The sequence below is a fragment of the Phyllobates terribilis genome, unplaced genomic scaffold (assembly GCF_046119375.1).
Source record: "Phyllobates terribilis strain yellow unplaced genomic scaffold, ASM4611937v1 Scaffold_3__8_contigs__length_932513732, whole genome shotgun sequence".
NCBI lineage: Eukaryota > Metazoa > Chordata > Amphibia > Anura > Dendrobatidae > Phyllobates > Phyllobates terribilis.
This window is the reverse complement of record NW_027362763.1, coordinates 919,518,052-919,531,579: the sequence shown is the minus strand read 5'-3', so window position 1 is coordinate 919,531,579 and position 13,528 is coordinate 919,518,052. Positions and strand designations below refer to the sequence as shown.

General features: G+C 42.7%; 1 protein-coding gene across 1 annotated transcript; it reads right to left on the bottom strand.

The window, feature by feature from the left end:
* Positions 1-4,325: 4,325 nt before the first annotated feature.
* DLL1 (delta like canonical Notch ligand 1) lies at positions 4,326-12,932 on the bottom strand. Its single transcript, XM_073672810.1, has 11 exons — positions 12,104-12,932; positions 11,510-11,818; positions 9,188-9,248; positions 8,567-8,824; positions 7,597-7,657; positions 7,340-7,470; positions 7,066-7,235; positions 6,700-6,916; positions 5,629-6,406; positions 5,421-5,535; positions 4,326-5,065 (listed from the first exon to the last, which is right to left on the bottom strand). The coding sequence occupies exons 1-11, from the start codon at positions 12,158-12,160 to the stop codon at positions 5,060-5,062; spliced, it is 2,163 nt and encodes a 720-aa protein (XP_073528911.1). The 5' UTR covers positions 12,161-12,932; the 3' UTR covers positions 4,326-5,059.
* Between the last annotated feature and the right edge of the window lie 596 nt (positions 12,933-13,528).

The window sequence follows — 13,528 nt, the reverse complement described above, 5'->3', positions numbered from 1 at the left end:
ACGATGTCCTGCTCCTGGTTACCAGCCTGCTGAAGCAGGAGCAGGCTGGTAACCATGATAACCATCGGGTTACTAGGGGCACACACGCACCTAGTAACCCGTTGTTTATCATGGTTACCACTCTGCTACGGTGAGCGGGAGGTTACCGCTCACTTTAGCAGGCTCGTAACCATGATAAACAGCGGGTTACTAAGTGCGCGTGTGCCCCTAGTAACCCGCTGTTTATCATGGTTACCAGCCTGATCGCTGCTCCCGCTGGTCACACACAGCGATGTGTGCTGACCAGCGGGAGGGCAACGACCAAAAAAAGGTCCAGGACATTCTGCAGCGATCAGCGACCTCACAGCAGGGGCCTGATCGCTGCAAAGTGTCACACATAGCGACATCGCTGGTGAGGTCACTGTTGCGTCACCAAAACCGTGACACAGCAGCGATCTCGCTATGTGAGACGGGGGCTTTACACTCTCTTGTATCATTCTTGTTAAATAGGTTGCTTGGTTTGGATCATCCATGACAATGAGCTTATCGCTAGGGGAGCTCTTTACAGTAATTCTCCCTAGGGGTCATGATTGGGGGACTCCTCTTTTTACACTAATTCAGTAGGTGTCTACAGCAGACAAATCCTTTAACTGGATATAGATATTTGATATTTGTCAGCATATCCCACCTATGACGATGGACCCACCATCAATATAATGGGAACAGGGAGAAAAAGATTTTAACAAGCAATTGTTTGTGTCTAGCAGCCACTCTCACCCTACAGAAATAGTATCCATGTGTAAGGGCAGCACGGTGGCTCAGTGGTCAGCACTTGAGCCATTCAGCGCTGGAGTCCTTGGTTGAAATCTCATCAAGGACAACATCTGCAAGGAGTTTATATGTTCTCTCTGTGTTTGAGTTTCCTCCCACACTCCAAAGACATACTGATGGGGAATCTAGATTGTGAGTCCCAATGGGGACAGCAATGATTATGTCTGGAAAGCGCTGTGGAATTAATGCCGCTATATAAGTGAGCATAAAAAACAAATATAACATGTACGCAGAACATGTGTTTATGGGGGAGCATCAAGAAATAATCCAAGGGTATATTTGCAGTATCTGGGCAATCTTTTGAGCAGGTGCCTACACAGTTTGTATTAATAAACATACAGCCAATTAAACATAAATTCCTGAAAGGAAAAGCTGACAGCAACTCTAATCACTGAGGAAAAATAACTAGTTGAGATATTTCCCCTTGAGGGTCTCTGATCCTGTGTGCACAAGTTAAGGGGAATCTGTCACCAAGTTTTTGCCACCTAATCTAAAAGCATCAAAATGTAGAGGCAACGACTCTGTTACCAGTTATGTGTCACTTACTGGGCTGTTTGCTGTAGTTTTGATAAAATCACAATTTTATTAGTAGGAGGTTATCATTAGAGGATTAGTAAACCTGCTGCCATGAAGTTTTCCATAGTCATGAGCTCTGTGTAACCCACCCCCACCACTGATTGGCAGCATTCTGCCTATGCACAGTGCACACAGAAAGCTGTCAGTCAGGGGTGTAGTCAGGGTTATACAGAGCTCAGCATTCAGGGATGTTATCAAAATGACAGCAAGCATCCCAATAGGGGGTACATCAATGAAATTAGGGTCTCTGTCCCTACATCATGCTGATCTCAGATAGGAAAAAGAAAAACCTGGTAACAGATTTTCTTTAAATCAGACAGTTATCAACGGCTTATCTACAGAACTGAAATATCAGATCTAATTATATATTGCTATATTATTAAGCAGGTTTGTTTTCTATAAAGGTGAATATAGTGGAAATTGGGATAATCTATTTGAGCAGCATACAGCAGGTTTTGGCATCATCTCCAGTGGAGCAGTATTTCAGGCCACATTATTATGCTAAATACGAGAAAAAGTCAGTAATTGTGGCGTGTACGGATTCTCATAGCAGTCTTACATTTTATTTTCATTTAGTTTCTCACAAAGTTAAAAATGTGCTGCATTTTACAAAATGTTTATTACGTTTCAGCAAATGAAAAATTTGTTGATGACTTGTCATATATGTTTTTTTGTTTAAAGGGGTAATTTCAAGTTTTGAAGTTATCCCCTTGGATAGGGGATAATTTCCTGATCGCTGGGGTCTGACTGGTGGGACTTCCATCGATCCTGAGAACCAAGGCTCTGAAGAGCCCCGAATGAATGGAGTGGTGGTCAATCATGCCTCCTGATGCTCCATTCATTCTTATAGGAGTGCAGAAGACAAGTCAAGCGTATCACTGTAGTCGCATTAAGAATGGAGTGCAGTGCACATGATTGGCCACAACTCCATTCACGTGGGGCTCTTAACAGCCCTGGTTCTCAGGATAAATGGACCATCACCTATTGGGAAGTTATCCATAATCTCATGGATAGAGGATATCTTCTAAGTTTGAGATTACCCCTATAAGCAGAAAGTGGATACTTAACTATGCTTTACCTACATGGTTGGGTTTGATTTCAGTTTAGTTACAATTGTGGTGTGATTTCTTAAATCTAGCATTTCTTTTTTTTACCATGGGATAATGCTTCATGGACTTTTAAAAACATCTTATTTAAGATTTGCTAAAAATACACTTTTGATGTGGATCCATTACTGTTAGTGATATGTAAGTTACCCGTGAAAATCACTATGGCAGTGCAGACGACTTCCTCATATTCCTCTAAGGCCTGTATGATAGCCTCTCACTATTCTCACATCATGATTTTCTTTTCCTTCATGCAATGCACAATAATTACAGTTCCTGAAAATGAATTCCATAATTTCATCATTATAGATTATTTTGTGTCATAAAACTACTTTTCCTAATCATTGTTCATAAAGATAGTCAACGACCAACCTCAACAAAGATATTGCAACAACAAACTAAATTCTTCTCCCTAAGGAGGACCTTTGCTCTAGATTGTGTCACATTTACTGGTATAAACAGCAGTGTTTGCATAATAAACAAGAGAAACTTTCCCAAGTACTGCCATCATTTCCATTTACCATTAAAGACGTTATTCAGCGGCTCTATAAAATAAAGCAAGCACATTGCAGAGATTGCAGGGCAAATTATCAATGGCTGTTCACTTTAATCGATCCTTTTTTGCTTAGGAGGATACTCCAACAATAAGTGGAGTTGATGACACGGTGTACTGTTTCTAGGACCCCAAGTAAACTGACAAGAGGTACTGTACATTGCCCTACAGAGCCATCAATGAGACATTACATCTGTGTGATGCACGCACATGGCAAATCCTAAAGAGATGCTCTTTGTGTTTCTATTCAGGAACACGGGACCCACATAATGGCAGTCAATGCACACTGAATGATGTATTACAGATCGGTCAGTGCGCATCCTTTAGCCTAGTAAATGACCACCAATCAGTAAATAGCTACTGATAGGAAGTCTCATGGATCGGTTCTTGTAAATCTATGTTCACATGTGACGTAATCATCTGTTAGAACAGATCCAGCAACAATCTGTTGATAAAAAAGTTGTGTCTGCACAACTTTTTTGTCCTGATAAAAATTTGATTTTAGCTGGATCTGTTTTTTTTTAACATTGAAGTCTACAAAAAACAGATCCGTTAATCAGCCATCTGTTTTTTTTGTTTATGGGATCAGTTTCAAATGGATCATTTTCAAATGAAAGAAAAATGGATGGCTAATTAGCGGATCCGTTTACTGTAGACTTCAATATTAAAAAAACGGATCCAGTTGAAATCAGTTTTTTTTTTAACCGGACAAAACAACTGCGTCTGCACAACATATTTGTTAAAGGGTTTCTGCTGGATCCGTTCTAACTGATGATTACTGGACATGTGAACATAGCCTTACCCTCGTTCCCTTCCAGGGGATATGAAAGTAGACTTTTTAAACAAGACCACCCATTTCATTCTGATTGTAGCAATAAGACTCCTGTAGGTAATTGTCCTGAGTCACAAAACATCAATGTCACATAATGAACTAAATGAGCTGAACAGTTGTCAATTAGGAAACACTAAATTTACAATCCATTAATGAGCCATTCTCACAGCTTTAGCAGCTTAAGTCGGCCATACACATTAGATGGCTGTCAGTGAAACAATGGTTCGGCCAATAGCCACCTCTGCCTGATTTTTCATACACTGGTGTTCTCTATGAGAAAGACAGACATGGCTGGCGACGACTTATCTCTAGGACAACACAGTGGACATGCCCGATCCACATCTCCGACGATCAGTTGTTTGTGTCCCCCATAGACATTAGTCTAATGTGAACGGGAGCCTTTAGTATGTACAAATGGTAATCGTTTCCCTCCAATTAAAGCCTGAGATTTAAACGTTCATATTATTTATTTTGGAAAAATAGTTTAAAAATTAATTCCTTCATTAACAAAAAAAAATAAACAGTAGAAAAAAATCAAATACCATTTGCACAATATTCCATAAATACATATATATACAAAAAAATATAGTCACATCGACCTGAAGTGCCTTTGTACATATTTACCAAACTTTAAATTATAAAAATTACCATTACAAATACATGAGCTTTACAAATATCGTAAAAATAGTCTTACAAGTTCAAAAAATAACGCACATTTTTTGACCTAGTTAAAAACATCTTTTAGTATAAAAAAAGACTAAGCCAGGCAGTGTCTGTAGTTTAGCAACGGAGTGGCTCATAAGAGTTAAAAATATACACCTCAGGCAGTGCACTCTTCTTCCAAAGAATGTAGAAGTCCATTCATTAAATATATATTTATATTTATATATATATATATTTACTGTATTATAATTATTAAAAAAAGCAACTGTCCGTAGTGCAATGAAGAATGGAGAAGAACAGAAATGGCAGTGCAACAGTTTGTGTCCGGACACAAAGACTAGCTTGGGGTGTCCATTAGGTTTTGCAGTCATTTTCTAATTTCAGTAGAGAACCAGCTCAGCCTGAATTTAGTGTCTCAGCAGCAGTCAACAAAGGGATGTCCCTCCCTCAATTATCAGCAGCATTCATGTGGGCGTCACCTCGGAATATTTGATAAGAATGGGTTGAAAAGTCTCTTTATTACACCTGTAATACAAAATAAAAAGATAAAGTTAGTCATATGCTGGCAAGCTGTGTGTGCATTGCTATATTACTTCATTACAGCTTTGCTAATAATGGTGATCATGATGGAGATTCCTGTATTTCAGAGTGGTTGGTCATTGATTGATATATAAATAAATGGATACTTTGTAACAGTCGCTGTCTCAAGTTTTACTCTGTCATGTTACATAATATGAAAGGCATAAGGTACTCCACAAGTACAGCACCCTGTTACTAGCCAGGCAGCCGTTTCTTCTAGGGGTCTACTGAAAGGTAACCAACGATCCTCACATTATTTTTCTAAACCATTGTCATACTAATGTAAAGCAGCCATACTAACCTCAGTTGCTATGATGCATTCATCCTTTTCATCTGATATGACATATACCGACTGATATTTTGTGTCTTTTGATGAGGAGTAATTTGAGTCTGGTCTCCGTTTTTCTGAAGAATTACTGTGGATAACAGATAAAAAGCTCATGATTAGATGACTTGAACTAGGTTAAAAAGTGGGGGAAAAAGCTGAGTTTTCCAAAGTTGGAATTCACCTTTTTAAGTGTGATGAGTGCAGATCTTCTGAGTCGGAGTCATTTGAGCTGCACTTGGCTTCAGATTGCCTTCGCTCCTCCTTGGTAATGTCTTCATTCTTCAGCTCATGTACTAAATTGTAATCCACAGAAGGGTATCGGGTCTTGAAGCCATTTTTATCATTATTGCTTTCGCTGAGAAAGTCTACCTTCTTATTTGTATTTTTAATCTGACTGGTGCCTATGATGCTTACAGAAATGTCCTTTTCACGGTGGCAGGTTGCCAAATTATTCATAGTCTTGGTCTCGCCATGAGTAGCCGAAGGCATGTGATGCTTCCTCTGCACCCTAAGACGCACATAAACAACTACAGCAGCACAACCAAGCAGCAGCAGTAATACCAGGATAATACCAGCGCACACTGCAATCCAGGGGAACTGTCCACTTGGTCTTTCTACATACTTATTGGCTTCAATGGTGTTTTCAGGCAACAAAAACTGGCAGTTAAGTCCACCATAGCCATGAGCACATTCACACACATAACGGTTGTTTCTCTCATGGCATGTTGCCCCGTTGTGGCATGGGTTGTGCTCACATTTACTGACAGGCATGCTACAGTTTTTCCCAGTGTACCCAGGTGGGCAGGTACAAGAGTAGTCATTAATCCCATCCTGGCATGTGCCGCCATTTTGGCAGGGGAAGGAAGTACAGTCATCCAAGTTATCATCACAGTGTCTACCAGAGAAGCCTTCCTGGCACTGGCATATGTAGGCATTTCCAAGGTCTTCACAGTGGGCTCCTGTAACACATCCAAACGGCAATCAATTAGAAAATAGGCACTGAGCTCAATTAAGAATCAATTTACTACAAATATTACATGCATTGCTGCATCATACAGTGGAAATCTGTTTTTCCATGACAGTTTCACCAGTATTCTAAATATCTGATATATCTAAATGGCATTTCCTTAATAAACAAATATATATATACAAATGTGCATCTGAGTTATCGCTAATGTACAAATGTATTTTTGATATAAAAGTTAAGATCTCTGGCTTGATAAGCATTGACTCATTCATAGTGGGATCTTACCATTGGCACAGGGATTGGAGCTGCAATAATCAATTTTCTTTTCACAATTGAAGCCAGAGTATGCGAATGGGCAGAGGCAGCTGTATCCGCCATCTGGGTTATCAGTGCATCGGCCTCCATTGAAACATGGTCCATCAGCACAAGTCATGGCGCTCAGCTCACAGTTTTTACCATAGAAGCCTGGTGGACAAGTACAGGTATAGCTGTTTTCTAAGTCCTGTTAAACAAAAAAACAAATTTAAAATATATACCATACAAAGGGACGGAAGTGTGAACTACAACGTAGCCTTGGAGCTACTAGCTATGTACTGTATAATATGCAGCATGAAAGCAGTAATAAGAAATGATCAGGAAGTTCCTACTTACAGTACAGCTTCCTCCATTTTTGCAGGGGTTAGCATCACATTCATTGATCTCAATCTCGCAGTTGGATCCCGTGTAGCCTGGACGGCAGGAGCATGTGTAGCTTCCTTGGCCTGTGTTAGTGCAGGTGGCTCCATTCTTGCAAGGCTTGTGGTGTGTGCAGTAGTTAAGATCTGCAGAGTGCATAAAAGCATTTAATCAATGATGTTGTTTCCACCATTATAATTAGAGATGTGTTAATACTAGTGATCAATCAACATTATGGTCAGTTGCCTACCTTGATTACAGAACAGTCCGCCCCATCCTTCTTGGCAGTTACATTGCCATGGCTGTTGGCATGTACCATGAAGGCAACCTGGATAGCGGATACATTCATCGCAGTAGCGGCCTTGCCAACCAACACGGCATCTGGTAAGGAAAAGAACACATAATATTTAGTATGCTATAACAACACAGTAAAAGTGGTGAGAAAAAACATGCATATAAGCAAATCACATCACTTTTTCTGTATAAATGGGGAAATAAATAACTTACTTGCACTCCCCAGGCTTCTCACAATAACCATGGTGCTCATCACATCCAGGAAGACAGATTGCTAGAAGAGGAGGGATGGAAGCATTAGATCTGCAGCCTGGTCACCACCAACAGTACAGAGACCTGTGATTGTGCTGGCAGCTCTATAACAAGTGCTGATAATCCTTTCCGACTAGTGAACTGGCTCAGTAACTAGTGCATTACTGGTCACTTGTAAACAAGCGGTCTCTAAAAGACATTTACACACAGACAAAAGAGAGCTCCCGGCTCATCTCCCCTCCCCCTTTGCACACACTTTTTCCCTCTCCAAGTGAGGGTCAGAAGTCTTTTTTTCTTTCCCTAATTCTATACACACATGGTACCACCCCTTAATATCCCAGCAAGTGTGTGCAGATAAGAGTGGACAGCTGGTGTGCAGGGTGCCAGTACAGGACAGCTGCTCTATTGTCTATTCTCTCCCAGCAGCTGCCCTTCTGCAACAATACCCCACTCCCTCCAGCCAATCACACGCAGGGGTGCTCCTCCTATGGCCAATCAATGGTGAGATCTAATCTATGGCACGCGTGTGATTTCTCTGAAAACTTTTCATTATTATTATCATTTAAATAAATGGTGCAAAGTTCTAAGTAGAAAGAGGGGCACCAGCCTAACAAAGGAGAGTGGGGGAAGGGGGGTCCTTCTTGCTTAAGACGAGCTTGTTAAGCAGGCAGAGCACATTTTACACAGCTATGTGACACTGGAGGCACAAAACAGAGTGGAACACCCCCATTACACAGAATAAAAAGGAGCTAATCAACATGATTAATGGGGCACTCCAAGCAATAAATGTGAGATTTAATGGGAAAAATAAAATCGAGGCTGAATCAGCCATGAAACAGAGTAGTGATACTATTACAGATCTGGTGATTGGATGTGAAATCCTAAACCACACTACTAAAGGTGTAAGTATCCACCTGCTGAATAGACTTACGTTCTGTGCAGTACTGTCCCTTCCAGCCGGGATTGCAGATCTTCTCTCCTTTTTCACCGCAGTAAAAGTGTCCAAAAGCATCATCCCTGGGCCGGCAGTAGTCAGAGCAGCCTTCCCCGTAGTAGTATTCATCACACACAAAGCGGTAGGAGTATTTGAGCTCAGTGCGGCCATTGCTGTGCAAGTCCTGGGACCACTCTTCACCCACAGTCAGATGTCTCTGAGTGGTGAGACGGCTGATCAGACGCTCAGGGTTCTCTGCCAAAAGGAAGAAGGTTTATCACAACCAGCGCACTCCACACCAGCTGGCAGGATCTGTTACTGTACCAGTGCCTTCAGCATGATGCCATCTGACAATTGACACCGCGTAAACACTGTCCTTCTGACTAACAGCGATGTATTATTAATAAGTGGCAATCCTGTACTAATCACACTTTAAGTAGAAGACTCTCTGGAGTAATATCATAAACTGAATCCAATCTAAAGATCAAAGCACTGGAGGCTGTTAAATGAATTGCCACTTGGTAGCACCTCCGTAGGTGGAATGGCAGAACTACCTGCAAAATTAGCACTTTACTGCTATCAGCATCAGATAAGAGTCAGAGATTAGACGTGTCTTACCTGTGTTCAGATCGTCTGTGGAATCGGCGTGCAATGCTTCAATAATGAGGGAGAATGTGCCCTGTAAGGAGAATGGGCACAGGGTTAGTGGCACGGCATTATGCATGCTCCCATACAGAATCACCCCCTCTAGGCGAGCTCCACAGGACTGGCTTGGCTAGCTGCATGTTTTCACTTTTCCTAAGGAAATGGGTGGACTTTGTTATTAATAGTTATTTCCTATCATTTTATGTTTGTTTGTTTTATTATTCAGTTGGTGAAACATTGAGGTGCCAGGCCCTCCCGCACTTCCTCTGCTTAACCCTTCACTGCCTACAAGCCAAAGACCCTTTTTATCCTTAGCTACTCTCAATGTCCGATGGGTAAAGTAAAACCATGTACCTGCCCATCTTTGCTTTATTAACCCCTGTAGCATGATATGAGATAGAAAAGCAGTAAAAGGGGGCTTCACGTCTGGCTGTTGTCATCAATCTTCACGCTTAATTTAGCCACTTTCACACATTGAGGATGGCTGTAAAATGAAGTCTTTTGGGAATTTCACGCTGTGCTGACAATTATACAGCCAGCTCCTGAGACAAGAGGGGGGAGTAAGGCCGTGGCATTTCCAACACCATCACACTTGTTTCTTTTGGGAAATAAAAAAAAAGACTGGCCTCTGAGAAATAGCACTTCTCCTTTCACACACAAATCTCAGCCCTTCAGCTCCATGGCTCCGAGCTGTGACTACTAGATATCCCCCCAGGATATGGAGACAGATGTAAACCCTAGAAGTGCCGCCCCCCTCAGGCAGCTGCCAGTCCTTTATCTCAGAGCACTGATGCTTTCATCCAGGGGTTTATGTCACCTACCAGCCGCACCCTGTGCAGCCAATCTACCTCCTGCTGCCACCCTGATCTGCTGGGGGTGATAGTGCTGCTACCAGCCTGAGCGTCTGTGTGTGTATATATACACACATATACATATATACTGTATATATATATATATATATATATATATATACACACACACACACTTATATGGACACATATGCATATATGTGCAGATTATCCTATAGCTATATATACATATTACACCCTATCCTATAGCTATATATACATATTACACCCTATCCCATAGCTATATATACATATTACACCCTATCCTATAGCTATATATACATATTACACCCTACCCTATAGCTATATATACATATTACACCCTATCCTATAGCTATATATACATATTACACCCGATCCTATAGCTATATATACATATTACACCCTATCCCATAGCTATATATACATATTACACCCTATCCCATAGCTATATATACATATTACACCCTATCCCATAGCTATATATACATATTACACCCTATCCTATAGCTATATATACATATTACACCCGATCCTATAGCTATATATACATATTACACCCGATCCTATAGCTGTATATACATATTACACCCTATCCCATAGCTATATATACATATTACACCCTATCCCATAGCTATATATACATATTACACCCTATCCTATAGCTATATATACATATTACACCCTATCCTATAGCTATATATACATATTACACCCGATCCTATAGCTATACATACATATTACACCCGATCCTATAGCGATATATATATACATATTACACCCGATCCTATAGCTATATACACATATTACACCCTATCCCATAGCTATATATACATATTACACCCTACACTATAGCTATATATACATATTACACCCGATCCTATAGCTATATATACATATTACACCCTATCCTATAGCTATATATACATATTACACCCTATCCTATAGCTATATATACATATTACACCCTATCCTATAGCTGTATATACATATTACACCCTATCCTATAGCTGTATATACATATTACACCCTATCCTATAGCTGTATATACATATTACACCCTATCCTATAGCTGTATATACATATTACAACCTATCCTATAGCTATATACACATATTACACACTATCCTATAGCTATATATACATATTGCACCCTATCCTATAGCTATATATACATATTACACCCTATCCTATAGCTATATATACATATTACACCCTATCCCATAGCTATATATACATATTACACCCTATCCCATAGCTATATATACATATTACACCCTATCCTATAGCTATATATACATATTACACCCTATCCTATAGCTATATATACACATATTACACCCTATCTCATAGCTATATATACATATTACACCCTATCCCATAGCTATATATACATATTACACCCTATCCCATAGCTATATATACATATTACACACATATACAGTTCTTGGCTGGGGGGCTTACTCACAGGCCAGGTGAATCCGAAGGCGAAGCGGATGGGGTTGGTGAAGCTGGGGTCGGCGCTGGCCGTGTCCGGGACGCTGAAGGAGTTGGAGCCCAGCACGGGGGTGACGGCGCTGCCGTAGGTGCAGGGCGGCTCGGGGGACACGCTGCTCTGGTAGTGCTTCAGGCAGACCCTGAAGAAGGTCTTACACTCGCACTGCTGCAGCCCCTGGAGTCCGGCCGTCCCGCCGCGGCAGCAGTTCAGGTTCCCACTAGGACCCTTCTTATTGACAAACTCTTGTAGCTTCAGCTCAAAGAGTCCGGAACAAGTGACCTGCGGGTCAGACAAATGGCCGGTACATCAGTGTACAGTACAGGCACGACAAGCAGGCAGGAGCGCGCACTCTGCAGCCAGCAAACATACTGAACATCATCATAGGGAGATCATACACAGCTCTACATGGGCATCTACCCGTGCACACCCGTCCAGCTCACCCATGCAGGAACCCGCACACCTATGCATGTGGCTCCTGGCCGCACACGGTAGTTATCTGTCCCCGGTACCCATCTGTGCACATGCAGCGCATCACTCCCGTCACCCCCAGCACGCGTCCCTTACCTGGCTGCACAGGAGCGCGGCCACAATCAGGAGGCTGATAGCTGACTGAGGTCCCATGGTGGCGGCGGTGCCGAGTGCGGTACCGGCAGCAGGTGAGCCCAGGAGAGCCGAGTGCGGTACCGGCAGCAGGTGAGCCCAGGAGAGCCGAGTGCGGTACCGGCAGCAGGTGAGCCCTGGAGAGCCGAGTGCGGTACCGGCAGCAGGTGAGCCCAGGAGAGCCGAGTGCGGTACCGGCAGCAGGTGAGTGCGGCGCTCGTCCCAGGCAGGCACACCAGTCCGCTGTCTTCTCTGCGCTCTACAGCCGCCCTCTCATTGAGTGACAGTTCTTGTGACGGGTGAGAGGTGCAGACTCTGCGGGCTCAGGACTGTCAGCACCCTGCGCCCCTAAACCATGGGCTCCATAGAGGTAATAATCCACATAGGCTGCGCTGTAATCCCGGTGCCTTTTGCTGTCCCTCTGCGCTGCCTCTATGGACTGTCCTGATGCTCCAATGTGTAGAATAGGAATCCAAGGTGTTAGTACTGCGCTGGTTTACGCGGCTCAGCTCTCGGCGACTCTGCTTGCGGCTTCCCTCCTGCCTCTTTATATGGAGCTTGTCGTCTGCATAGCTAATGAGATGGAAATGAGCAGACCCCCAATCTGTCCAGAGATGTCACAAAGGAGCCACTTGCCGAACCCTCCTCTCGATGGATCGCCAAATGGTCAGTGAGCTGTAAAATGTGCAACCTCCTCCTGCAGCCGCCTCCTCCCTCCTCTTGTCACCGGGCTGGGTGCACCGCGCACTCACTCCAGTCCTGACAGCAGCACCACTAGTCCTAGTAATCAGACATTATATACCTCCGCGTCACGTGACCAGCCCGAGCGCCCAAAAGCCGCATCAATGGATGGCACAGGAAACCAGAGCCACCATGGGGCAGAAAGGGAAGAGGCAGCAACTCTTCCCCCATTCCCCCCAAAGCTTGAAACTCCCCCATCACCGCCCCCATCAGCTCCTGCCCCCCATTCACATTAGTGCCCCATTTTCTCACCTATCAAGCAGAAATAACACAACATTCCTTAAGTGCGACAATTTGAGTTTTTATTACATCACAAGTGCTCAGCAGCAGCCCTCAGAGCAGTGCCAGGACCCCGGAGTTCTTATCAGTTATAATGGGGTACGAGGGGCACTGTCCTGTAGAGAACTACCCCACAGAGTCTGTATGCTCAACCCTATACTGTACAGTAAGTACACTATAGTGCCATATACACTGCAGAAGGAGCGTCATACAATCACTGTACAGTACACTATAGTGCCATATACACTGCAGAAGGAGCGTCATACAATCACTGTACAGTACACTATAGTGCCATATACACTGCAGAAGGAGCGTCATACAATCGGCACTATACTATATATATATATATCACTGTACATTACACTATAG

Coding starts and splice junctions, on each gene's coding strand:
- DLL1 (XM_073672810.1), bottom strand. CDS start 12,160: ATGGGACCTCAGTCAGCTATCAGCCTCCTGATTGTGGCCGCGCTCCTG. Junction 6,407..6,699: donor CTCCAATCCCTGTGCCAATG/GTAAGATCCCAC, acceptor GATGTGTTACAG/GAGCCCACTGTGAAGACCTT. Junction 5,536..5,628: donor CACTCATCACACTTAAAAAG/GTGAATTCCAAC, acceptor TGTTATCCACAG/TAATTCTTCAGAAAAACGGA.